This window comes from Alosa sapidissima, chromosome 7, assembly GCF_018492685.1.
Source record: "Alosa sapidissima isolate fAloSap1 chromosome 7, fAloSap1.pri, whole genome shotgun sequence".
Taxonomy (NCBI): Eukaryota; Metazoa; Chordata; class Actinopteri; order Clupeiformes; family Clupeidae; genus Alosa; species Alosa sapidissima.
The window spans coordinates 38500417-38526633 of record NC_055963.1 but is presented as its reverse complement, the minus strand read 5'-3'; the positions used below and the strand labels follow the sequence as shown (position 1 = coordinate 38526633).

The 26217-nt window shown below is 40.4% G+C and overlaps 1 protein-coding gene and 1 long non-coding RNA gene across 3 annotated transcripts in view; one reads left to right on the top strand and one right to left on the bottom strand.

Annotated features, from left to right (window-relative positions):
• Positions 1–7858: 7858 nt before the first annotated feature.
• Positions 7859–25190, top strand: LOC121713586. Its single transcript, XR_006032881.1, has 4 exons — positions 7859–8000; positions 16522–16529; positions 20015–20022; positions 25180–25190. It is a non-coding gene; the product is annotated as an uncharacterized LOC121713586 (long non-coding RNA).
• mlh3 (mutL homolog 3 (E. coli)) overlaps positions 20271–26217 on the bottom strand; it is a 60156-nt gene continuing 54209 nt past the window's right edge. The window contains exons 10-11 of one of the 2 annotated variants that reach the window (XM_042098204.1): positions 23683–23834; positions 20271–20489 (exon numbers count right to left, since the gene is read on the bottom strand). In XM_042098204.1, the coding sequence (XP_041954138.1) occupies positions 20394–20489; positions 23683–23834 (248 nt within the window). In that variant the 3' untranslated portion in view covers positions 20271–20393. Of the gene's footprint in view, positions 20490–23682; positions 23835–24139; positions 24175–26217 lie in introns of those variants that run through there. The other variant, XM_042098205.1, reaches the window with a different exon arrangement.

The window sequence follows — 26217 nt, the reverse complement described above, 5'->3', positions numbered from 1 at the left end:
AACATTAGAGCCATTCCAACTTTCAGTTATCGTCAAATATCTACCTATACACAGCCATTAAACTATTTGAATATCAACATTCATTAAACTGCTAGAAAACATTAGCTAAGTAACATGGTTAGCAGGTTAGCATTGCTAGCACTGCTATAAAACATTAGCTAAGTAGCATGGTTAGCATAGTTAAAAATCTTAGCATAACTGCTAGCAAACATTAGAGCCATTCCAACTTTCAGTTATCGTCAAATATCTACCTATACACAGCCATTAAACTATTTGAATATCAACATTCATTCAACTTCCAGTCTGTCAACAACTTTTAAACTATTTACCTTCAACTTTTAAACGGTCTACTTTTAAACTATCATTAAACTATCTATTAAACTAGCTGTCTATCAACAACTTTTAAACTATCTACTGTCTATCAACAACTTTTAAACTATCTACATTCAGCTTTTAAACAGTCTACTTTTAAACTATCAACTTTTATTAATCTATGCAACCACCATGTCTATCCTAGCATCACCGTAGTAACCATCTGTATATTATCTGTTTTAACTATACATGATATTTTACATCACAACTTTAGCATTTTCATGCACTGGTAATTCCTTGGAATTGCATTTCTAGTTCTTATTACAGTGCATGAAAATGCACTGTACTGTTCTTCCTAGGCAACAACTTCTTCTTCTTATTATTCCGCTTACCACTTTTTCTGTACGCTATTTCTCTTGAACAGTTTAACTTAGAAACTTCATTCTTCTTCTTCATTCAACTTTGTAACGTAGGTATTCAAATGGACGAAGCTGCTATGTCTTTTCAACTTTGAAACTTTTATACTTTTTAAACTATTAAAGAAAAACTTTTTAAAAATCCCCATAGACTTAACATTGCCGATTGTGACATCATAATACGGCCGTTAAGCAATTAGAATCCTATGGCAGGTGTTCAGGCCACCTGGATAAACTGCCAGTCTCAGGCTTTAAGCATACAAACTGGCCCTATTAAGACTACACATCCTGTTCAACTGCTTCCTCTGCCAAAAACTGTTTCAAAATAAGTCCTCACTACAACATTTCACTGTTAAACAATTTAACCTTTTAAACTACTGAACTTTTTAACTGTTCAGCCATTGTAACTGTTACTTGTCATCAACTATGACTCCTACCCACTGTAGCTAGTTAGCATGGTTAGCATAGTTAGCATGTTAACATTTTTAACAAAACTGCTAAAAATGATTAGCTAAGTAACATGGTTAGCATGCTAGTTAGCATTATTAACAAAACTGCTAAAAATGATTAGCTAAGTTAGCTAAGTAACATAGTTAGCATGCTAATATGTTAGCATGCTAGTTAGCATTTTTAGCAAAACTGCTAAAAATTATTAGCTATGTTAGCTAAGTAATATGGTTAGCATAGTTAGCATGCTAGCATGTTAGCATGCTAGTTAGCATTTTAAGCAAAACTGCTAAAAATAATTAGCTAAGTAACGTGGTTAGCATAGTTAGCATGCTAACATGTTAGCTAGCATTTTTAGCAAAACTGCTAAAAATGATTAGCTAAGTAACATGGTTAGCATAGTTAGCATGCTACTTAACATTTTTAGCAAAACTGCTAAAAATGATTAGCTAAGTTAGTTAAGTAACGTGGTTAGCATATTTAGGATGCTAGTGTGTTAGCATGCTAGTTAGCATAGTAACTTGGTTAACATTATTATCTTTGTTAACATAGTTAGCATAACTGCTAGCAAACATTAGAGCCATTCCAACTGTCAGTTATCGTCAACTATCTACCTAAATAATTTAACCATTTAAACTATCCACCTATTTAACTGTTCAGTCATTGCAACTATATTAAACCTCATCTACTTAGTAACCAATATAGTTTGTTTTGACTCTGTATGATATTTTACATCATATTTTTGCATTTTCATGCACTATATTTCCTTCAGGAAATGCTTTTCTAGTTCTTATTCTTCCTTCTAACGCGTTTAATGCAGCTTCAACCGTTTAACGTAGAAACTTCATTCAAACTATGTTACGTAGGTCTTACTTAGGACATGGGTGCTATGTATTTTTCAACTTTGTAACTTTTATACTTTTTAAACTATTAATTAAAAACTATCAAAATTTCCCCATTGACTTAACATTATGATTATGACATCACAATACGGCCGTTAAGCAATTAGAATCCTATGGCAGGTGTTCGGGCCACCTGCATCAACTGCCAGTCTCAGGCTTTAAGCATACAAACTGGCCCTATTAAGACTACACATCCTGTTCAACTGCTTCCTCTGCCAAAAACTGTTTCAAAATAAAAGTCCTCACTACAATATTTCACTGTTAAACAATTTAACCCTTTAAACTACTGAACTTTTTAACTGTTCAGCCATTGTAACTGTTACTTGTCATCAACTATGACTCCTACCCACTGTAGTTAGTTAGCATGGTTAGCATAGTTAGCATGTTAACATTGCTAACACAAAACTGCTAAAAATGATTAGCTAAGTTAGCTAAGTAACATGGTTAGCATAGTTAGCATGCTAGTTAGCATAACTGCTAAAAATGATTAGCTAAGTTAGCTAAGTCACATGGTTAGCATGTTAGCATGCTAGTTAGCATAGTTAGCATAACTGCTAAAAATGATTAGTGAAGTTAGCTAAGTCACATGGTTAGCATAGTTAGCATGCTAACATGTTAGCATGTTAGTTAGCATAGTTAACATAACTGTTAAAAATGATTAGCGAAGTTAGTTAAGTCACATGATTAACATAATTAGCATGTTAGCATGTTAGTTAGCATAGTTAGCATAACTAATATAAATGAAGTCATATGGTTAGCATAGTTAACATTTTAACATTGTTTACATGCTAGTTAGCATAGTAACTTGGTTAGCATTATTATCTTTGTTAACATAGTTAGCATAACTGCTAGCAAACATTGGAGCCATTCCAACTGTTAGTTATCGTCAACTATCTGCCTAAATAATTTCACCATTTCAATTATCAACCTATTTAACTGTTCAGTCATTCCAACTATATTAAACCTTATCTACCAAGCAAATAATTTAACCATATGAACTCATCATATTTTTGCATTTTCATGCACTGTATTTCCTTCAGGAAATGCTTTTCTAGTTCTTATTATTTTTCTTCTTCTAACGCAGTTAATGCAGCTTCAACCGTTTAACGTAGAAACTTCATTCAAACTATGTTGCGTAGGTCTTACTTAGGACATGTGGGCTTTGTATTTTTCAGCTTTTTAACTTTTATACTTTTTAAACTATTAATTAAAAACTACTCAAAATTTCCCCATAGACTTAACATGGTATGATGACATCACAATGGACTAATTAACTTGATTTGCACCTGTATCAACTGCTTTCTACTGAACTAGACCAACTCTCTCTGTGTTTCTCCATTCTACAAGGATATGACACATTTAATCTAACTTTCTATCCATTCATCCTCTTCAAACCATTCACTCATCCACCCATTAAACTATCCATCAACATCCATTAAACAATCTGCCTATCAACATCCATTCAACTTTCTGTCTATCAACATCCATTACACTATCTACCAGAGGTGGGACCAAGTCACTGTTTGGCAAGTCACAAGTAAGTCCCAAGTCTTAGCAGTCAAGTCCAAGTCAAGTCCCAAGTAAATACAGAGAAGGGCAAGTCGAGTCCAAGTCCAAGTCCAAGTCACATCAAAGCCAAGTCGAGTCCAAGTCCAAGTCCCAATCTTTTTCAAGTCCTGAACAAGTCATCAGGTACTCTTCACTTAATAATGCCATTATTAGACTATCGATCATAATTTTAGCACTTCCATCTAATCCACAGTATTTTTTTTATAAATACAGATTAAAATATGTTCAATGTTTTCTTTTACGACATTTGCATGTGCATACCTGTGTAATATACACATGTGCATACCTGAGTAATCTGTACAAAACGGATAGCTACATGACACTCAGCACAGCTGCAAATATATATAATGTTTTTCCAAATTGCGGAGCCCACTGTAAGGATGAGTAATAATTTGACTGATGGTATTTCACTGCGCTAGGCCACAGATTTGCCTGCAAACAATTTATTAGGCTGTCTGCCAGTGGTGACTCATAAGGGAAGCCAAGGTCAACACTTTTATATTATTTAAAAGATAATAATGACAGTAATTTTGTTTTATTCATTTCTTAGGTATTCATTTCTTAAGAAATACTAGACATTTGATGCTGTTTATCTAATTTGTAAATGGTGCACTGTCACTTTAAGCCCATTGTGTGCCACTGTCCACATGTTCTCATAATGATCTTTTTTTACCAGCTCCGTTCAAATATAGCCTATGGCTAGTCCACAAACTCAAACATTGTTTGTGCCACATGTATAGCACAATATTAACAATGATAAGCATGATATTAAGTTGGCACAAACAGCGTTCATTCCTTTGGAAAGACAAGCACGTATGACATGATGCTTGCTTGACATTTTCTGTTTGTAATTAAAAGTGAATTATGAGCCTGGTAGCAGTAGCCACAGTAGCTGAGTGGAATGCGTTTCAATCGGCATATCATGTGCTTCATGTAAATAAATTATTGAATACTTCAAGACTCACCAGTTCCATTACACAAGGCAAAGACAACTCTTCAGTGCAGCTATGTCATAGTGACCTGGATCTCATAGTTTATAACAGTATAGTAGGCTAGTGAGAACCGGATAAATTCACAATCTCCTCTAATCTCGTATTTGTTGCCTCCACGATTTCTTTTTATATGTTTCTTATATTTAAAAGAAGATATCAATCATCATCAACAATGACAAGCCAGCTGGAACCTACTCGTTTTCTCTCCCTCTCGTGCGTGCTTAGATGTAATTCTCAATTAAATGCAGTAGCCTAGCATAAGTTTAAGTTGGATCTTAATGGAGAGGACTCGAAAAGTATTATCTTTATGTAACATGCTGTTGGTGCTTTTTGACAAACGTTCTCTAACAAGAGTGCAAATCAGTTTGCAGTAAAGCTACTAGTGATTGGCTAAATGTTGGTCCTTCCTCTGTCTCTTGGTGCCCTACACACAGTGTGTAACGCGTGTGGGGGTAGTGGCAGTAGGCTACTGAACTGTGCTCTGACCGCTTGTCTCCGCTATTTTTAATTTTTTTTTTTAGTCGCGGGAAAGCGTCTCTGGGTTGACTGGTACACGATCAGGAAATTTAGTTTTTGATTCGAGACATGTCAAGTCATCACAAGTCAAAGAGGCAAAGTCCGAGTCAAGTCTTGAGTGAATAGTATTCAAGTCCAAGTCGAGTCGCAAGTCATGCCGAATTTTATCAAGTCAAGTCTGAAGTCATTAAAATCATGACTCGAGTCTGACTCGAGTCCAAGTCATGTGACTCGAGTCCACATGTCTGCTATCTACATTTTTTAAACTATATACTCTGTCTCAGGCTTTAAGCATACAATATGGCTCTATTAAGACTGCCGTTAAGCAATTAGAATCCTAGGCCAGGTGGCCAGGCTATATTAAACCTCGTCTACCTAGTTTTGTCATTCCAACTATTAAACCTCATCTACCTAGCAAATAATTTAACCATTTAAACTATCCACCTATTTAACTGTACAGTCATTCCAACTATATTAAACCTCATCTACCTAGTTCAGTTATTCCAACTATATTAAACCTCATCTACCTAGTTCAGTCATTTCAACTATGTTGGTTGCCAATTAGCACATCATCTGTTCTGTATCTGTTCAGTCATTCCAACTATATTAAACCTCATCTACCTAGTTCAGTCATTCCAACTATATTAAACCTCATCTACCTAGTTCAGTCATTTCAACTATATTAAACCTCATCATGTTGGTTTCCAATTAGCACATCATCTGTTTTAACAATATATTTCACACCATATGTTTTGCATTTTCATGCACTGGTAATTCCCTGGAATTGCATTTTCTAGTTTTCCCTTCCTACCCAAAACATCTTGGGGGCCATATGAAACCTGCTGGCGCGCCTGATCTATCCCCCCGGCCTTATGTTTGACACCCCTGAGTCAGACCCATATCAAGATGTACAGTGTAGGGTCTGGGAACTCACCATTGGCAGTGCTCAATCCGAGGGGCTGGATAAGTATAAGTATATACTCTTTTGATCCCAATCTGTGAATTAGTGAAACACACACAGCACACAGTGTACACACAGTGATGTGAAGCACACACTAATCCCGGCGCAGTAAGCTGCCTGCATCAACAGCGGCGCTCGGGGAGCAGTGAGGGGTTAGGTGCCTTGCTCAAGGGCACTTCAGCCGTGCCTACTGGTCAGGGTTCGAACCGGCAACCCTCCGGTTACAGGTCCGTAGTGCTAGTAGGCCACGGCTGCCCGTAAACGGTTGTCTTTCAAATTACCTCTGCACGCAATAGGATAGCGCCACAACTCATGAGTCCACCAGTGGAGCAAGTTGGATAGTTGATCAAACTAGCCAACTTAAAAAAAAAAAAGCTTAACTTAAGTCACAATTCAAAGACCGCTGTTCGCCAGCAGCAGCATCCATCTTCTTTGTTTTCAAAGTAGCAGGGAATTCACGCGGAACCGTCGCAACTCTGCCATCATTATGTTAAGCCCGTCCACCTAGGATTGGACAGCACTAACAGGTCATTTCCCCACAGAGTAAGTCATCGTTTAATGTTACAACAAATTCACAACTTGTTTGACACAAACAATGACAACTTGACTGCTGTTAGAGAATCTTTCCCAAATAATTGGCGTCAGTTGTAAATGGGTGTCTGTAACTTAGCCAACAGTTACAGCCTGTTCACCGACAACACCTGCTCAGAACAAGTAGTCTAGGCCAGGGATTCCCAAACTGTGGTACGCGTACCACCGGTGGTATGCGAGCTGCCACTAGGGGGTACGCAAGATGAATAGGGCAATGTCGGAAAGGTGTTAAAAATTATTAATTAATTAATAATCTAATTAATTCATAAATAATAAATAATTTTGAATCGGGTTATAATGATATGGAAACGTTAAATTAAAGGAAATCATTTGTAAACTCTATAGTAGGCTATGTTTTCGTTAAAAAATAAGCTAACCACAATGCACATGATTTCCTGCGGGCAGCCAGAATACCTGACACGTTAGTTTCGTGGAAATATAGGCTGGGTAGAAGGCTACGCAAACATGGAAAACTGTCTGAAAACTAAATTAAAGTGATCGAAGAGGAGAAGCTAGAGAAACAGAGCAGGAGACAGGTAACGATGGGATGGGGGGCAGAATGATGAAGGTGCAGTGAGGTGCTATCTAACCAGTCTAATGTTCTCCACACTGTTTTTTTAGCGTGCAAGCTCATAGACAAATTGCACATTTTGATTTTGTCATCATGTAGGGCGGCTAATTAAACATGATGCCTGGAATGCGTCAATAGAATGTGTTGCGTTTTTATGTGTCGGATGGTGGGGGTATGCGAGCCGAGTCAGGATGTAAAAGGTGGTCCGCGGGGAAAAAAGTTTGGGAACCGCTGGTCTAGGCCTATAGTCATATTTTCGTTATCACACGATGACTGACATATTGTTACATTATCAGGCTTAAAGTGTTCAGGCACCGTGCCTGAATTCAGGCGTGAGCTGGTATGCTTAAGATTTGAAAATAGGCAATGATACAACAGTTTATATGACGTCCTCATAAATGTCTGATAACTTCAGACACAGGCAATTTTTATTGCTTTATTAAGCCCTGCATTGTAAACATCTCTCTCACCAAATAGGCTTAATCATTTTATTAGCACTAAATAAATAAAAGTAAATAAATACTAAATCAATTAAAGTGTATTACATAGTCGATGTTATAGGTCACTTTTAAAATCTTGTCATATTTTATAATTATATCCTGGCCATGGATGCATTAATCATTGCATCTGTCTTTCAAAAATGTCAGGTAAAAAAGCAATTAAGCATCCTCTCATTCGCCCTGAGAGGAAAGCCCCCTAAAAAGGCCAGGTTAGTGGATGCTTGTGGACAAACTGTCTGCGGCCCCTATGCACTGAATAAAAGCCACAGTACACTGTGAAGACAGTATGGAGGTGCACAATTCATGATATGAGGATGTTTCTCATACTGTGGTGTTGGACCTATTTATTGCACACCAGAGATCATGGATCAATTTCAATACATCAAAACATTTGAAGAGGTCATGTTGTCTTATGCTGAAGAGGAAATGCCTTTGAAATGGGTGTTTCAACAAGACAATGACCCAAAACACACCAGTAAGCGAGCAAAGTCTTGGTTCCAGACTAACAAGATTGACGTTATGGAGTGGCCAGCCCGATCCCCAGACCTCAATCCTATAGAAAACTTGTGGGGTGACATCAAAAATGCGGTTTCTGAGGCAAAACCCAAAAAATGCAGAGGAATTGTAGAATGTATTGTGTTCACAGGTGCCAGTAGTTGGTCGACTCCATGCAACACAGATGTGCAGCAATTATGGTAATGCAACTAGATATAAGTGCAGTGATTCAAAGTAAAACAAAATCTTGACATTTTTCAGTTCATACAGTAAATGTTTGAGTTTGTAAAGAAAAATGCAAACACTGCTATTTTTTTGAACAGCCTAACATTCCTTTTTCTTCACTTTCTGTAAAGGTATAACACAAACTTGATCAATTTTGGTCATGTTTTGATTTGAAATTGAATGTGCAGTGTTCCCAATGCATTGATATTATGGAATTGACAGCTATTCTAAGGATTTTGAGCTTTATTAATTTTTTTAAAACACTGCTATTATTCTGCACATAACTACATAAAAAAGATTGTGATGTATTGATTCCCAAGAGTCCAAGCTTTCAAATGATATATAATATGGCTATGCTACATAACAATCTGATGTATACAAATTATTATTTACAATATTGGAGGGTGGGGGGTAACCGACCTGGGGGGACTTGAGAGCCCTGTAAATATAATGCAATTTGATTTAATTTCATGATTTTTTTCATTTGCATACTTGATCGTACAGACAAGTGCATAGTCTCATTGGAAAGCCCCACATCTGCTCTGTCACATATTAAAGGTCTCGCTGCAACTAATAGTTGCAGAGCAATGTATCATCTCATCTTGCTGCAACTTATACAACGTAACAATGTTGCAATGCAACAATATATCAATCTCATCTCACTGCAACTAATAGTTGCGGAGCAATGTAACAGAGAAGAATGGGTGTGTTTTTTTGATGCACTTTGCGTCAACCGGGCTCTAAGGGTTAATCAAGAGTCTTGTAGAACATTTGTATGTTAATTAAGATTGTTGGAACTAATAATACACCTGTCTCTACGGATAAAACACTTCAGCCAGCATGTCACATGTCTAACCACTCGCCTTTGTATCAATGCAGTCAGTGAGTTCCCCCCTCTGGCCTGCAGAAGAGGGAAAAATCTAAAAGAGTGACAACTTACCAAATTTCCAAGATCAACTGGCTCCCATCCGTCAGTCAAAGGAAAATAAGTGGTTACATAGGTTCTCAAAGTACAGCCCGGGGGCCAATGGCGGCCCGCGGAAACATTTCTGGCGGCCCGCGATAACATCTGATAACATCTGTAAAACTGTACAACTGTACTGTGTGCTCTGAAAAGAATGAATCTCCATTTAGTGGTGTTTCGTGGCCGTCAGGTTTTCCTGTGGTGCTTTGGTAGCTGGAATTGGCCCTGAATAAGGCCTATGCTGATAAGAAGCAAGGCACACTGAGACTGTTTGTTCTAAATAAGTTTGTACTTGAAATGGACTGCAACCAGAACTGTTATATCCCAAATTTGTCTGTTGAGGGTAGAGAACCCCAGGGATTGTGTGTGCATTGCAATTTTTCTTAAGATTTTCACAAGTTTTGCCAGGTTTAGCCTCAGTTATGAATTAAAATGTGTTTAATGCAATACATTTAAACTGTGGAGATGCAACCTGGTCATTAAAATGATTAAAAAATGATTTTTTTTCCAGGTTCTTTTTTTTTCTTTTTCTCCCCCCGCCCCTTTGGCAGCCCTCAGTTCAATGTTGGGTTCCTGAATTGGCCCTCACCAATCAAAACTTTGAGAACCCCTGCTCTAGGCCAAGCTGGGGGAATACGTCCTCTTTACAGAGCGACCAGACAACAAAAAGTCTTTTAACTCTTCCTTACTAGAACTAGTTTATTATACAAGAATCAAAAGGATTACAGAAAAAAGAAACAACATACAGTATATAAAGTATACAGTATACAAGTATATAAAAATGCCCCAAATAAAATAAAAGTTAAATATAAAAGTACTTAGTTTTTCCCGTGAGGGATAAGAAGTGTTAAGGTCCCTAGTTTAGTTCTGTCCTAGACAGCAAAAAGTGTCAGACATGGAAACGGGGCTCTGGGATGTTTCTCACCCTTATAGCTTTTATATGTTTTCCCATTATCATATATGGTATGTTTCTGTGCCCTCTGTTTATTGAGCATGCTGTGTAGTGGGTGGCGGTCATTGTCCATGATCGCCAGCATCCTGCTCATGGTCCGTTTCTCTCATGGAGGTATTTTATATATATATATATATATATATATATATATATATATATAACTGGAGAGAGTGATTAAGTCCCGCCCCCATTCATTTCAATAGCCCATGCTAGGCTAGCTATTTAAGCCAAAAAAGTTTGAAATTAGCTACAGCCATCTTTATGAAAATGGCGTTTCATGGGTGCTCATTTCCAGCACCAGCTAAAATTAGCCAATTAGGTTCCACGTTATAGACAGAGAGAAGGTAAGGTACAACGGTGTGTCGTTGATGCAGAGTAAGGCCCGGACACACCAACCTGATTATCGACCGTCGGACGTCATCGGACAGTTGGGCGAGGTCCATGACTCGAGTCGGTTTGGTCTCTGCGTTCATTTTGGCCAATTTGACAATTATCATTTATCATTTATAATTATCTATTCCGTGTCTGAAAGAGTGTTTCATTGGTATCACATTGGCAAAACAATGACAGTGAAATAGTACACAATACAGTATACATTTATATTTATATTTTCTTATTGCTTAATCAGAAAAGTCTGAACCTATTGCCATTTTGTTCCATTGGCTGCAGTTATGAAAATGTATTACATCTCGCGCACGTGCAGAACGTACGCTCGGTGTCGGCTCGGTGTGTTCCAAGCCACTTTTTAAACCGACTTGGGGAGACGGGAGCCAACTGATCAGTATGACTGCTTTTCTGCCGACGGTCTGCCGTCGGGTTGGCGTGTCCCGGCCTTTAGATATTCTGTCAGAGGAAAGTAAGTTGTTCGGGAAACGCGCTTCACCTACCAAATGTATTTCATTGGTTGGGATCACATTTTGGGGATGGTGGTGTAGAAGTTTGCCCCTTGTCTCGAAATCCTATACTGTGATAATATAATAAACATGGCGAGTCAATATTGAGTAAGGATTCACTTTAGGCTATACAAATAAAGATCCCTAAATGTTTGGACTGGCTGTATTAGGCTATTAAGTGTGCAATATGTAGGCTGTACAATGAAAATGACTGTAATTAAGTAGGCATGGGACGTAAGAAACTTGTGGATAGCTGGGATTTTTTCTGCACCCAGTGTGAATTTGCAGTTTGTAAAACTTAAATGTGCAAGCAGACGAAATGAAGGCAATGCAAATTAAACTTATCGATAGAAGCGCACACCCCTCAGGTGTATTGTGGTTCGAGAAACCAGGCATTTTAAGAGTCTGCAACTGCCGTCACTATTAGAAACTTTCCTGACGCTATCTAGGCTAATAGTAAAGGGGACAGACAGGATTGTTGGATATTTTGCTTTGGCCTCGACTGGCAGCCTGACCATTTAAATCAAATGCATAGCCAATTGCTAGCAGTAGGCTATGATAACAATGTAATTTCGTTTGGTGGGCTCTGTATGAGATTTGAAATTCAACTGATCTGAGCTTACATTATTGCTATATGCATTATTGTGCAAATTGATAAGTATATACACTCTTTTGATCCTGTGAGGGAAATTTGGTCTCTGCATTTATCCAAATCTGTGAATTAGTGAAACACACTCAGCACACAGGGAACACACAGTGAGGTGAAGCACACACTAGATAGATAGATAGATAGATAGATAGATAGATAGATAGATAGATAGATACTTTATTGATCCCCAGGGGAAATTCAAGGTCTCAGCAGCATACATACAACACAAACACATTCTTTAACAGCAGAAAGAGTAATTAAAGTATATAATATAAAAACACAACTAAGCAGTAAGGACAGTAGAAGATAAAGAATATGCTAAATATACTAAAATACAAATTATACTAACACTTAATACAATATATAAAAATATACTAAAATACAAATTACAAAAATACAAATTATACTAACTAACACTTAATCTAAATCAATTCTAAAAACAGTATCCACATAGTGGTGATTAATAAATCAGAGGCGCTTGCAATGACTGAGGCAGGGACTGAGCCTGTGATTCTCTGTGCATAGTAAGGTATGGTAAGGTGCTCTGTGTGAATGAGTGTCATGGTAGTGCAATGGTGACAGTGGTCATGGTGATAGTGCAAATGAGTAAGTCAACAGTGCAACAATGCAGAAATAAAGTAAAGTCTATATATCTATATATTTAACTATTTAAGAAAATGTATAAGTGTGGCCACAGTTCGGCTGTGGCATGGAGGGGGGGGGGGGTTATGCATATGTGCTAATGTGCTAATATAGCACGCAAACAGTGAGGCATAAAGACAGTGGCTAGTTGACAGACAGTACCAAACATGGAGGGGGTGAAGAGGCAGACAGACTATGCAGAGAAGTCTATCTCTCCTCTTCCCTTAAGTGAGGCATTGAACAGTTCAATGGCCCTGGGGACAAATGACTTTCTCAGTCTGTCAGTTGTGCAAGGCAGTGAGCGAAGTCTCCAGCTGATCAGGCTCTTCTGCTTAACAATAGTTCTGTGGAGTGGGTGACACTCATTGTCCAAGATGTTGGTCAGTTTGTTCAGGGTCCTTTTGTCAGATAGTGAAGTGATGCACTCCAGTTCAGCTCCCACTACAGAGCCAGCTTTCCTTACCAGCCTGTCAATTCGCCCCACATCCTTCTTCCTTGTGCTTCCTCCCCAGCATACTACTGCATAGAAGAGGACGCTGGCAACAACAGACTGGTAGAACATCCTGAGGAGCTTACTGCACACATTGAAGGACCGCAGCCTCCTCAGGAAGTACAGCCTGCTCTGCCCTTTCTTGTAGAGTGCATCAGTGTTGGCTGACCAGTCCAGTTTATTGTCCAGGTGGAGACCCAGATACTTGTAGGTGCTAACCACCTCCACATTGACCCCATCAATGTGGACTGGTAGCAGAGTGGGCTTAGACCTGCGGCAATCCACCACCATCTCCTTGGTCTTTGAAGTGTTAAGTTGAAGATGATTGAGTTTGCACCACTGCACAAAGTCCTCCACCAGGCTCCTGTACTCCTCCTCCTGCCCGTTCCTGATACACCCCACAATTGCAGTATCATCAGAAAACTTCTGCATGTGGCATGACTCGGTGTTGTAGCAGAAGTCAGATGTGTACAGGGTGAACAGGACTGGAGAGAGCACAGTTCCCTGTGGCGCTCCGGTGCTGCAGATCACAGTGTCAGAGAGACAGTTCTTCAGTCTGACGAACTGTGGTCGCTCGGTCAGGTAATCTGTAATCCAGGTTACCAGGTGAGAGTCCACACCCATCTGCAAGAGCTTGTCTCCCAATCTGAGGGGCTGGATGGTGTTAAAAGCACTTGAGAAATCAAAGAACATGATTCTCACAGCACTTTTCCCCTTGTCCAGGTGGGAATGTGTCCTGTGTAGAAGATAAGTGATGGCATTGTCCACGCCCACTTTCTCCTGGTAAGGAAACTGTAACGGGTCTAGTGCATGGCGTACCTGGGGTCTGAGCATGCCTAAGACCAATCGCTCCATTGTCTTCATCACATGTGATGTAAGAGCGACAGGTCTGTAGTCATTAAGCTCACTAGGGTGTGGCTTCTTAGGGACAGGGGTGAGACATGATGTCTTCCACAGTGTTGGAACAATTTCTTAAGTTGGACTGTCACTTGATCTTTTGTAATGGTGAGGGGTGGGGGAGGGGTGCATCTGGGATCTGTGTGTCTGATGGCTGTTGACTAAGGGCCTGTCCACACGGAGACGCTTTTTAGGTTAAACGCAGAGGTTTTGCTTCGTCTTGGCCGAGCGTCCAAACGAATCCTGTAAACGCACTGCGCGAAACCGCACTTTTCTGAAACCTGGTCCCAGAGTGGAAAAATCTGAAACCGTAGCCCGTTTGAGTTCGTTTAGACAGCGAAACCGCACATCCTGCTTGCGTATCGATGATGTCATCGCCACACCTCAGCTGCCCTGGACTTGGACTTATAATATTGCCTAACAATACTAGTTTTCATACATGACATTACCTATGATTACACTCCGTTAAGATAAATATCACAACTGATGCTGCGCAGCGCCGATAGCTTATGACTTGGTGGACTGAACACTGTTTTTCCCGGTGTTTTTTTATGCATTCTAGCTACTGTCAGTGACGCGAGAGAACTTAAGTTATTAGGAAAGTGCGGTGTAAGTTTAGGCTACATTAATTTGTGCGTAGTGCCAGTGTCATTCATTTATTTTACATGTCTTACAACATATATACATGCATTCACAGTCGAGTGAAATCAGATATAAGCATACAAAGACGCTTAGAACTCACGTTAAGCCGATGGTAGCACACTGAATGCGAATGCACGATTTGACGCAGGCAAAAGTATTGACTGTTACTAACGAAGGTTTTATAGCAATATTATAAATGTGGCGACAGAATAGCCTAGAACTTGGGTAAGCCTTGCGTTTAGTAGCCTAACTGCGGTGATAGCCAAAACTAATGTGAATCACGGACTATCCTACAACCAAAGAAAGTAAAGGTGATTAGTAGGCCTACCTGCGTTAGCCAAATAAAGGACGGGACCGCACCCTTCACAAACCGTAAAATAAAGTTTATTAGTTTTACAGTTGGCTACAGTTGACAGTCCACACAAACAATTCTGGTTTCCTTGCACTAGACATTTCGCCGTAGCCTATTCTGTCTGTTTTTAAAGCGCAAGTTTTGCAAGTTTTGGTGAATTTCTGTAAAGACACAGTGCCACCTATAGGCCTGGGGTATGAAGTAACGTGTTGAGTCATGTTGAGATGGATCAGTTTGGACGCAAATATTCTTGATACGGTTCCAGGGAAGACGGAGGAAAAAAAAGATCGGTTTGGTACGTGTGGACTAGGCCTGAGGTCGTTGTCACCTCATTGTTCGTGATCGCCATGTGGGTGAGGGGTACACTAATCCCGGTGCAGTGAGCTGCCTGCAACAACAGCGGTGCTCGGGGAGCAGTGTTGGGGTTAGGTGCCTTGCTCAAGGGCACTTCAGCCGTGCCTACTGGTCAGGGTATGATAAACCATGTACTAAGGATAGGCATTATCTTGTCTGTGTATGAGAGTGCGCACGCCTGTGTGGGGCAGGCCTATGGGTCCTTGTAAAGAGGTAACAGGCCCAACTACCAACTATCAGCCAAATGCTGTTTAAAATGAATTTAGTCTGACTATCTTATCAATAATGCTACTTTTCATGCCAGCAGCTGCTTGTGGTTCTAAAACAGCTTTAAGTGGCAATATTCTGGTCTACTCAGCATAATTGCATAGACCAGTGAAACTGCTCCCTAACTTGTAGTCTGACCTTCATTCATAAACTTCAAGCGTGACAACTCTGTCTTGGTCTCTGTATTTATCCCAATCCGTGAATTAGTGAAACACACACAGTGAACACAGTGAGGTGAAGCACACACTAATCCTGACGCAGTGAGCTGCTTGCAACAACAGCGGCGCTCGGGGAGCAGTGAGGGGTTAGGTGCCTTGCTCAAGGGCACTTCAGCCGCTTTCTACTGGTCGGGGTTCGAACCGGCAACCCTTCGGTTACAAGTCTGAAGCGCTAACCAGTAGGCCACGGCTGCCCCAATCTTACATCCGTTGCTCTCACAGATTCCTGCAGCTAAGCTTAGATGTACATTTACATTCCAATAAAGGTTATTGATAACATGCCAAGAGACAGTTCCTACTTGCCTCAAGCAGTCTGTTATTGTTCCAGTACCGAAAAACAAAAGTCCATCATGTCTGAATGACTACCGCCCAGTAGCCCTGACGTCCACAGTGATGAAGTGTTTTGAGAAGCTTGTGAAAAACATTATCTGCTCATCCCTCCCTGCCTCCTTCGACCCCCTCCAATTTGCTTACAGAGCCAACAGGTCTACAGAGGATGCCATCTCAAACCTCATGCACACCACCTTAACTCACCTGGAGGAGGGGAATGGGAATTATGTGAGGATGCTGTTCATTGACTTTAGTTCAGCATTCAACACGATAGTACCTCTCACCTTGGTCACAAAGATGAAGGCCTTAGGACTGAACACCACCCTGTGTCACTGGATATTTGACTTCCTCACCAACCGTTCACAAGTGGTTAGAGTGGGGGGTCTGACATCTGACTCATTAACCATCAGCACTGGTGCTCCCCAAGGCTGTGTTTTGAGTCCACTGCTGTACAACATCTACACACATGACTGCAAAGCCAACAGTAGTCATACATCCATCATCAAGTTTGCAGATGACACAGTGATCTTGGGCCTGATTAGTAACAACAATGAACAGTTCTACTTGGATCAGGTTGATGAGGTGGCACAGTGGTGTCAATCTAACAGCTTGACACTGAATATCAATAAAACCAAGGAAATGGTAGTGGATTACAGAAGGCAGCAGCAGAACTACAGTTACACCCCACTAATGATCAGCGGGCAACCTGTAGAGAGAGTCACAAGTTTTAAATACCTTGGTGTCCACATTACTGAAGACTTAACATGGACTGTTAACACTCAATATGTTCTGAAGAAGTCCAGACAACGACTCTACTTCCTTCGTCAGCTAAGGAAATTCAAAGTTTCTACATCCATCATGAAGGCCTTCTACACTTCAGCGGTTGAGAGTGTTCTAACTGGTAGCATCATCACCTGGTATGAGAACTCCACAGTTAGAGATTGTAGTACTCTGCAGAGAGTAGTGCGCTCAGCTGAACGTACTATAAGAACTCAACTCCCTGCTCTACAAGATATCTATTCCAGAAGAGTACTCCTAAGAGCCCAAAAGATTCTGAAGGACTCTTCTCATCCTAACAATGGATTATTCCTACCGCTGAAATCAAGAAGACGCCTATGTAGTCACAAAGCCAGAACTGAGAGACTCAGGAGAAGTTTTTATCCCCAGGCCATCCGAACTCTGAACTCACACTATACTGACTTTGCACTCATTCACTCCTCAGCACTCTCAAACATTTCCCAACTCTGAACTCACACTATACTGACTTTGCACTCATTCACTCCTCAGCACTCATGACCCCCCCCCACACACACACACACACCCACACACACCTACAAGACTTTTAGCACTTTTACATCCCTCTCCCTATGCTACAGACCTTTTATTTATTTTCTTATTTCATCACACGTCAAAACACACACACACACACACACACATATCTGACTTTCTCCAACTTTTGCACACTTTTTATTTATCATTTTTGATTTCTCCTCCATCTACCCATGTCCTTGATTGCCTAGCCTTTCTGCCCCCCCCCCCCAACACACACACTTATATCATCACTGTCATCACTTCACATACATACAGCACACTGCTTGCTACAGTAAGCCTCCTCTACATACTTGCTCCCACATACACAGCACATTGTCTTCAGGATCTTCTCCAACACACATCCTCTACATACTTACAGCACACTGCCCCCACCTACCCACACACACACACACACACACACAGTCACTGCTCCACTCCCCTCCCGCCCACACACACACATCTTCACTGTCATCACTCACATACATTACATACAGTACTCTGCTTGCAATAGTAAGTCCCTGCCCCCCCCCCCCCTACATACACAGCACATTATTTCATCAGGAAGCTTCTCCAACACACTTACAGCACACTGCCCCCCCCCCCCCCAATACACAGCACATTGTCTCATGAGGAAGCTTCTCCAACACACATATTGCACACTGCCCTCTCCCCACATACACAGCACACTATCCCATCTCCCCTGTCATCCCCCCAACACACACACCAAGACCCCTGGCAGTTGGGTTAGCCCCTTGGTTTTTCCTTGCCCCTGTTGCTCTTGGGTGCTCCTTGTTGGTGCCCCCCACCCAATCCCAATCCTCCCCCACCTTTTTTATGCAGCCCTTGCCACTTAATCTACTAAACCCCTCTTCTTCTTCTTCTACTGCACTTTTTACCCCCCCCCCCCCCCCCATTAATGCACAAATAGGCTGACACCAGACATAATTTCACTGCATTTCTTACTTCCAGTAACTATATGCATGTGACAATAAACTTCCTTGTATCCTTGTATCCTTGTACCTGAGGCAACCCTCAAATTGCTATCTTTGACGTTACAGTCAGGAACGCCTCATATAGGGATCACGTTTTAATGCAGTTTAGGAAAACAGTGCTCCTATAGGCTTAGCAAACATTACGAAAAAGCCCTTTCATTCCACGCCTAACTGTAACAAGTTCAACTGATATTACTCTGCCGGACTTTTCCGTCTGCCTCTCTCACTTTCATGCACGCACACGTGAAGCACTGCCTTAAAAATAAATCCAACTGATAATAAGCTACTTTACCATGATAAGCCCATATAAAACTGTGAGAATGGAATAATAATAATGGTTTCCACACGCACATAGACTCAAATAGACCTATCCTGTCCCGACTTGAAGTAAGCCTTTAGCCTTTGATGAAGGTATACCTACATTAAAAGAAGACAGCTTTGTGAATTATTGTGTTTTAATCGCCACCCGCCCAAGCAACACAACCAACCCATAATCAGCAAATAGCCTAGTCCTACCTCACTATAGCTACCAATATAAATGCACTTAAACTGTAGGCCTAGACACACACTAACAAACTCTTATTTGGCTACTTTTACAACCTTTTGTGTTGGCATTTAAATATCCAGTGCAAAACTAACATGGGCAGAATGATTGCTGCTGAATTTGAACCAATGATCCTTAGATCAAAGCTCGCTCCTCTAACCACTGTGCTACAGCATATCTTGTATATTGAAACTGCAATAATTTTTAACACTTAAAGCCCATTTTTCAAGATGAAGACCCCTGTGAATGAACGTGTAGATAAATAGTGTAGGAACTCGATTTTTTTTTATAGCTTTCCTGGCTAAATGGTATAAGTTAGGCCTATTAGACATTGTGCTGGCGACCCAAATAAAATCTCCTGCGACCCACCCGTCTTTGGGAAACACTGGTCTAATAGACCTAACTTATACCATTTATCCAGGAAAGCTATCAGTTTTCTATTAGGATATAGTCTGTTTACCACAGTCGGGGCCCTCTGTGCAATTTTGCATTTAGAATAGCTCTGAAACTGGGGGGCGAACGCATCGCAGAGGGGACAATGTGGACATCTCACTCGCAAAATGAAACATTTCTGTGGGCCGCCTGCCATGGACCTCGCAGTTGCAAAATGCAAGGGACATGAATCAGCCTATTTGCACGAACATTAACGGACACCAGCCCTTCAACTTCACTGATTAAAATCTAGTCAACTAAAGCAGACATCCATATGCCGGACATGGCTATTCAATTTGCGCCAAACGTTCCAGAGGAAAATGCGGATTCAACTTTCCAAAAAAAGAAACCTCCACAAATAGGCTACAATAAAACGACTTGAGTTATTTGCTATGTTTGCATAGGAATTGACGGTGTTATGGATCCATTTGTCTGCAAAGCAACGTAGCCTACAACATCTCTCTTTAGAAATACAGGAACAGCTTATGCTGAAGAGTGACGACTGCGTAGCATGCAAGAATATCCCCAAGAAAAGTTTGAGAACATGTGGTCTAAAACAATATTGGTGGTTGCATGTTAGATCTGAAGTGAAATGGGTCGCGATGGTCTGTCATTTTTAAAAAGTGGGTCCCCAGAAAAAAAGTTTGGGAAACACTGCTCTAAATGGTAACCGGTTAGAGCATTATAGAAGAACGGTTAATAAAAGTCCTAAAAAAGTAAAAATGACATTGCCTTTACAAACTGATTTATGGGCGGTGTAACTTTACGCACAGAAAATGTCCTTGCTTTATTTCAACAAATCTGCCAAATAAAACATATAATAAAGGATCAAAGACAACCGAAATATTTAAGAAACAATGTTTAGTCAGAAATAGACATCCAATATTGTGAATACTTCACACATGAATAGAAATGAATATAAAGAGCTTAATACATTTCATACCATAAATAAATGTTTCAGCATGAGCTATACATATTTTTCTTCCCCTGATCTTTTTTTCCCATAAATAAGCCAAGCATTGTACATTCTCTTCAATTTCCGTAGATTGGGTTTTGAAGTATCCTGAAAAAAAAAAAAAAAAACATAAAACATAAAACATATTTTATTATTTGTAAAGCACTTTTGGTCATCCTTGATCCTTAAATGTGCTATAAAGATAAACTGACTTGACTACGAAAGGACCATTCACAACAAGAACTAGAAAATGTAATATATACAAAACATATATTAACATAAAATGCAAAACAAACTTTTATTTGGAAACAGTTGTGGGCAGAGGAAACAGTTGGTGGGAGTCATAGTTGATGACAACTGACAGTTTGAATGGCTGACCAGTTAAACAGTTGGATAGTTTAAATTCTTGGAGCAGTGTTTTGAGCATTTTAATATGCATTTATTAATATAACAAGTGTTGTTACCAGTGATAACAACGGATCACGCAAACGTCTCCAATTAGGCCTCTTTGTCATAAAATTCGTTACAAGAATGACTGTCATGCTGTAGCACTCCACCATGCGTAGTCATTAAAAACTAGCTCGTCGTTCCACGTTACCCGAAAGTAGCTAGAAAATGGCTAGAAAACCATAGATTATACAACTGCCGAATCTAGCAAGCATCTTCGTGGCCCACTGTTGCGATTCCTTCGTTTGTATTTTGCAGAAAGCAGGTAGGCCAGTGGTCAAAATGACACGATAAGCATGTGTGAGTAATACGAGTGATTTTTATCGAGGGAGCTCCAATATAAGTGATAAGGCTATTTAACAATAAGTAATGACCCAACGGTGAACCTGAACAACTTTAGGAAAAACTTACGATTGGTGCAGCTACTTTCATCCAAACAAAAACTTTTCAAATAACTGGCACTTGCCTGCCCAATGTTCTTTCTATTATTTTTTTGTTTTGTTTTATTGACTGTGCACCTCTGCATTTTAATCATTCGCAATAACATTCATTTGACGCCCCCTCAAATTGAGCTACACTGCCCACACAGTGCGTTGAATGCGTGTGAATCCTGCTTGTGCTATTGTTATTGCCATGGTTTACGTGTGGTAATGAATGAAGCCATGCCGCGCATGTTATGCGCCAAGGAGATTAGACTACACTAAATTACATACGCTACTCTACATTATGGTTTGTCTGTTTATTGTATGATACAACAAAATGACAAGCGATAACGAGAGTCCACTATGCTTTGCCTGTCATTCTCACTTGTCACTTTCTTTCTATATTTCACCCTGGCATGAAATAGATTTGCGGGAGATTCTAATTCACATGCTCCAGTGAGCTTTCCGGAGAAGTTGGATGTCTGCTCGTTTTTGCATAGTTTTAAGAAAAATATAGTACCGGTGTACTTTGATGTGAAAATGCGTGGTAGATACACAAAACGCGTACAGGTTGGCAGGTCTGCCTAGGTGGTCTTTTTGGACCTTGCAAATGCTTTTTCATCTGTGCCTCAGAGTCTGTCATTGAAGGCATTCAGCTACTTTCAGGTCCCTGAGAAGATTTCTGCTTTAGTTAGTGCATTTTGAGGACTTTCAGGTAAGTATACCACATCCTTTGGAGGTTGACATCATAGCTGCATGTACCATTTCACCATTAGTTTTCACCATGACAATGGAGGTAATTATAAGGGCATCAAAATGGGTTGTTAGAAGGTGAAAGGCTGCAGGATGGCACTTGGCTTCCTCCTATCCGAGTCTACATAAGACACTAACACACAACAACGGCTACATGTACCCGTCAGTTGTTAACCAAGTTGAATGGTCGTCAGAATTGGGCAAGAATGTATGTGAAACCTAGCAAATGTATAAATGTATCTATTAAGAGAGAGAAACTATAAGAAAAGCTTTATAGTGATGGTGACATGTTTCCATCTATTGTGGAAAAACCTGTGAAGAGTGTTCAGGCAGGTGGTACAGTTCCAGACTGAATGACTAATGACAGGTCTTGGTGCATAGACAATTAATTGTTGAGGCTATCCATTCCATCGATAGAAACTTTTTGGCTGGCAAGCTTAAGTTGGGATGCTTACAGTTTGGGCCCTTGCCATACATCTGGAGGCCTTTGTCTGTGCATGACTGCCATTTCAGAGGTGGATAAATTTGAGAGAATTGTTAACAATGTAGTTAGGAAATGGTTCGAGCTAACTATATTCCCTTTGAAGAGGTGATGGTGGAAGCAGTTTAAGTATGAAAAACTAGTAGCAGAGGTTAGAGAACTTGGCTGGCAAGCACACATAAGAATGGAGATCTGCTAAAGGCTTTGTAGCAAAGTCTGCCACAACACTTCTGTTAGATTTTGGTTTTTGAGGACTGTCACTGTAAAACAGTGGCTATGGCTAAGGTGCTCACAGACTACTTGGGGTAATCTTATAATCGGAATTGACTCTGTGATGTGTGAAATCTTTCCGCTGTGTTCCTGGACTGCATCAAGAGCTTGCATGTCAGCTGGGAATGTTGCTGATCGGATCATAAACGGCCACAGCAAAAAAGAGGAATGACTAAAGAATTAATTATATTGATTGGTATGTTGATAAGTTGCTGATCAGATCATAAACGGCCACAGCAACGAAGAAGAATAAGCAAATAATGTGTCGGTATTTGTTGGTAGAGAACCCCAAGTGGTATCTGATTTACCAGACCCACCTCCCTCCACACCATTGAGCCTTCTGGAGGTGTCATGGGTCTAATTCAATACAACACCAATAAAGGAAGGTGCCTGCTTAAAAATCCTTGAGAAATGCTTTCGAAGGTTGTTCTGTTGGTGATGTTTTTTGCCCACAAAGGTTGCTTTGTTAGTCATTTGTTTTTGACGGTAAGTAGGCTTGGTTGTTGATTGGCAGCTATGCAAAATCCCCTATCTATAGCACTACAAATGTAACATCTCTCCTGTGTATATTTAAAAAAAAAAACAATTATCAAGGGCCCATACTGAAAATTCCTGGAGTCTTCCTTTACAGTTGATGTCAAAGCCATTACCATGTTTGTGTGTTAGGGTCAGAAAGATACATTCAAATTTGAGCAAGTATGTGACTTTCTTTATCAGAATAACCTACTAGACCCTATGCAGTCTGGTTTCAAGAGTGGTCATTCTACTGAAACTGCTCTTCTGTCTGTGACTGAAGCATTGAAAGTAGCTAACTCCTCTGCTCTGAGCTCTCTGATTGAAAAATCCAATAAGTACTTAAACCTTCTCATTCTCCTGTCAATCAAATACACTGACAAACACTGAAGAGAAGCAACACTACATTATTTACCATTTGCTCATTGTCCAGGTACTGGAGGTCCACGACTGGGGTAATGGAAGGCCGTCCATGAGCACATTGGAATGGTAGCTGGCAGGCTGCAAGGGATCTCACCAGACTACGACATTCTTCCTGACTTAGACTATGGTTAAATTTGATTGCTCCTGGGAAGTATGCATCAGTTCAAAGAGAGAGAGAGAGAGAGAGAGAGAGAGAGAGACAGAGATACACACGCATGCACACACACACACAGCATTAGCTTTTATAGAACTGATAAAGTTCTGGTTCATGGTAATTCTTAAAAGTACACAGAATAAGTTGAGTATTCATCATAAAGCTATAATTACAGCACCCGCCACATTTACTGGCACACCTAATGAAGTTGTAAAAAAGAGACACCCCCCCCCCCCCGCCCTTTTTTTTTGCAATCTCACCATGAAAAAATGACAAAAATATTCATCATCTTTACCTATTCTGTCAGGGATGTGTCCAAGGTATAGAGAGCTGAAAGATATATTAACACCATAACCCAAAACATTTGTAATATTTGTTGTCACATCTGTCCAAAAGGTCTGGATAGCAGAACAACACCAAAAGACATGAGCATGATCAACCATGGTTTCTCCACATTCTCTCCAGCAGCATAACTGGCTACCTGTTTGTTTAGCCTTTTGCTTCAGAGTAATAAAAAAGCTAATAAGATTTTTTCCAACAAAAGTCTCTCCAGGCCAAGGAGTTGGTTGTGGATGATTGTATTATCATACCGGATACATAATCATCCCCAGTGGCGGAACAAGTCAGAGCCGGGCCGGGGGCGGGGCACATGACCGGGCCCTTTAGGCTATTAAACTAATCATAACATAATTTTACAACATAGGCTACATATGCCCGCAACAGCGGGTCTTACAAGCGTCAGCGCCACGGAGAGCAACTATGTAATTTTGAAGTCCATCGAACGTACACAAAGTGTAACCAAGAGAACAACAACAAAAACATTAGGCTACATGACCCCTAATAATAAAACAACAATAATACGCAGCACTAGCCTATTTGAAAGGCATAGACGAGCCTTGCGCTCCGCGAACTCGTCCACGATGCTCTGTGTATGTCCATTTTCTTTGCTCTCTCATTCTCTATGGACAACATGGCAAGTCCACTCAGTCTCTCCTGTCCCACTGCTCCTCAAGTGGTTTTTAATGATCTTTAACTTGGAGAATGAGCGCTCAGAGGTTGCAACGGTGACGGGAAGAGTCAAAAATAAAATTAGGGCGGTGCAAATCTCACCGAATGCAGAAGTTACTGCTGGGTGGTTGCATTGGCGGAGCGAGGGGGTGGCTTCGGGGGCTCAAGCCTCGAATCTCTTTTTAAAAGCCCCGAATATTTTTTTGTATGTGTTTTCAATTTCCAACGATTCTAATTTCTAATTTAACTTCCCCTCGGTTTCTCTATAAATGTTACAAAATGTAGCCTACTATTAGCCTACTGAGCAAATATCCCTTACTTTCAAAGCCCAATATTGACAGATAACCTGATTTCCCACACGATGAGTTTAGGCAATGCCAGAGCCGAGATGTAGCGGTTTGCGTCATAAACCTGGCAGGAAAGTTCAGAGCGGCGCAGTCAGTTTAGTTTGTTAACTACCACAGTCACGAGTTGGGTCGCGATAGTCTGTCATTTTTAAAAAGTGGGTCCCCAGAAAAAAAGTTTGAGAAACACTGGTTTAAACAGCAAGCCGGTAAGAAAAACTATTGTCAAGACATTAGGCAATTAGGCTACTGTACCCCGGAATACAAAAATAAACTTCAAATTGTATGTATTAGTATGTAGTCTGTAGTCGCAATGACCGAATCAGTAGATATACCTGTTGTCAGTTGAGTTCGTTCAATTAATTTATTGTAGGCTAGTAGCCTAGGCAAATATGAAACGGAGATGTAACGTGGCTACCGGCGGGATTTTGAACTTGCATGTTTCATGCATTTTAGGGCAAAAAATACCATGGGATTGATGTGTTCTCCATTTGAGGAACATAATCAATTGCGGACGTGCACATACAGCTCAGACACAGAGCGCATATAGGCCTAGGTTAGGCTACTTTCACTTTCTAGAGCGCATTCATTAGGCTACGTAAAAGATGCTTCATACCAAAACAACGATCAAACATTATCAAATGTATCATGACGTGTTGTCACAAAGACTTATTCCAATTAGAAAATCGAAACCAAAATCATGTAAGTTTAAGTGTTCTCTCATTGACGCCTGTAGGAGACAATCCAATTTTGTAAATTTGCACGTCGTAAAGTTCAATATGAGAGTTAAAATAAAGCCAGTCATACAGCAGAACATTTTATTAAATATTTTACACCTACTAAATCATCAAAGTAAATTTCAAAACTTTTCAGCAACCGTGAGTCATAACTCGTCCTGACTGGGGCAACCTATAAGCCTAATACGTCCCACTCTGCTGAAAATGATTGAAAAGAAACCGTTTGCATGATCTTAGCTCCTCCGGCCTTGTGCCGTGGGAGAGGCCCGTCCCACCTTACCCGG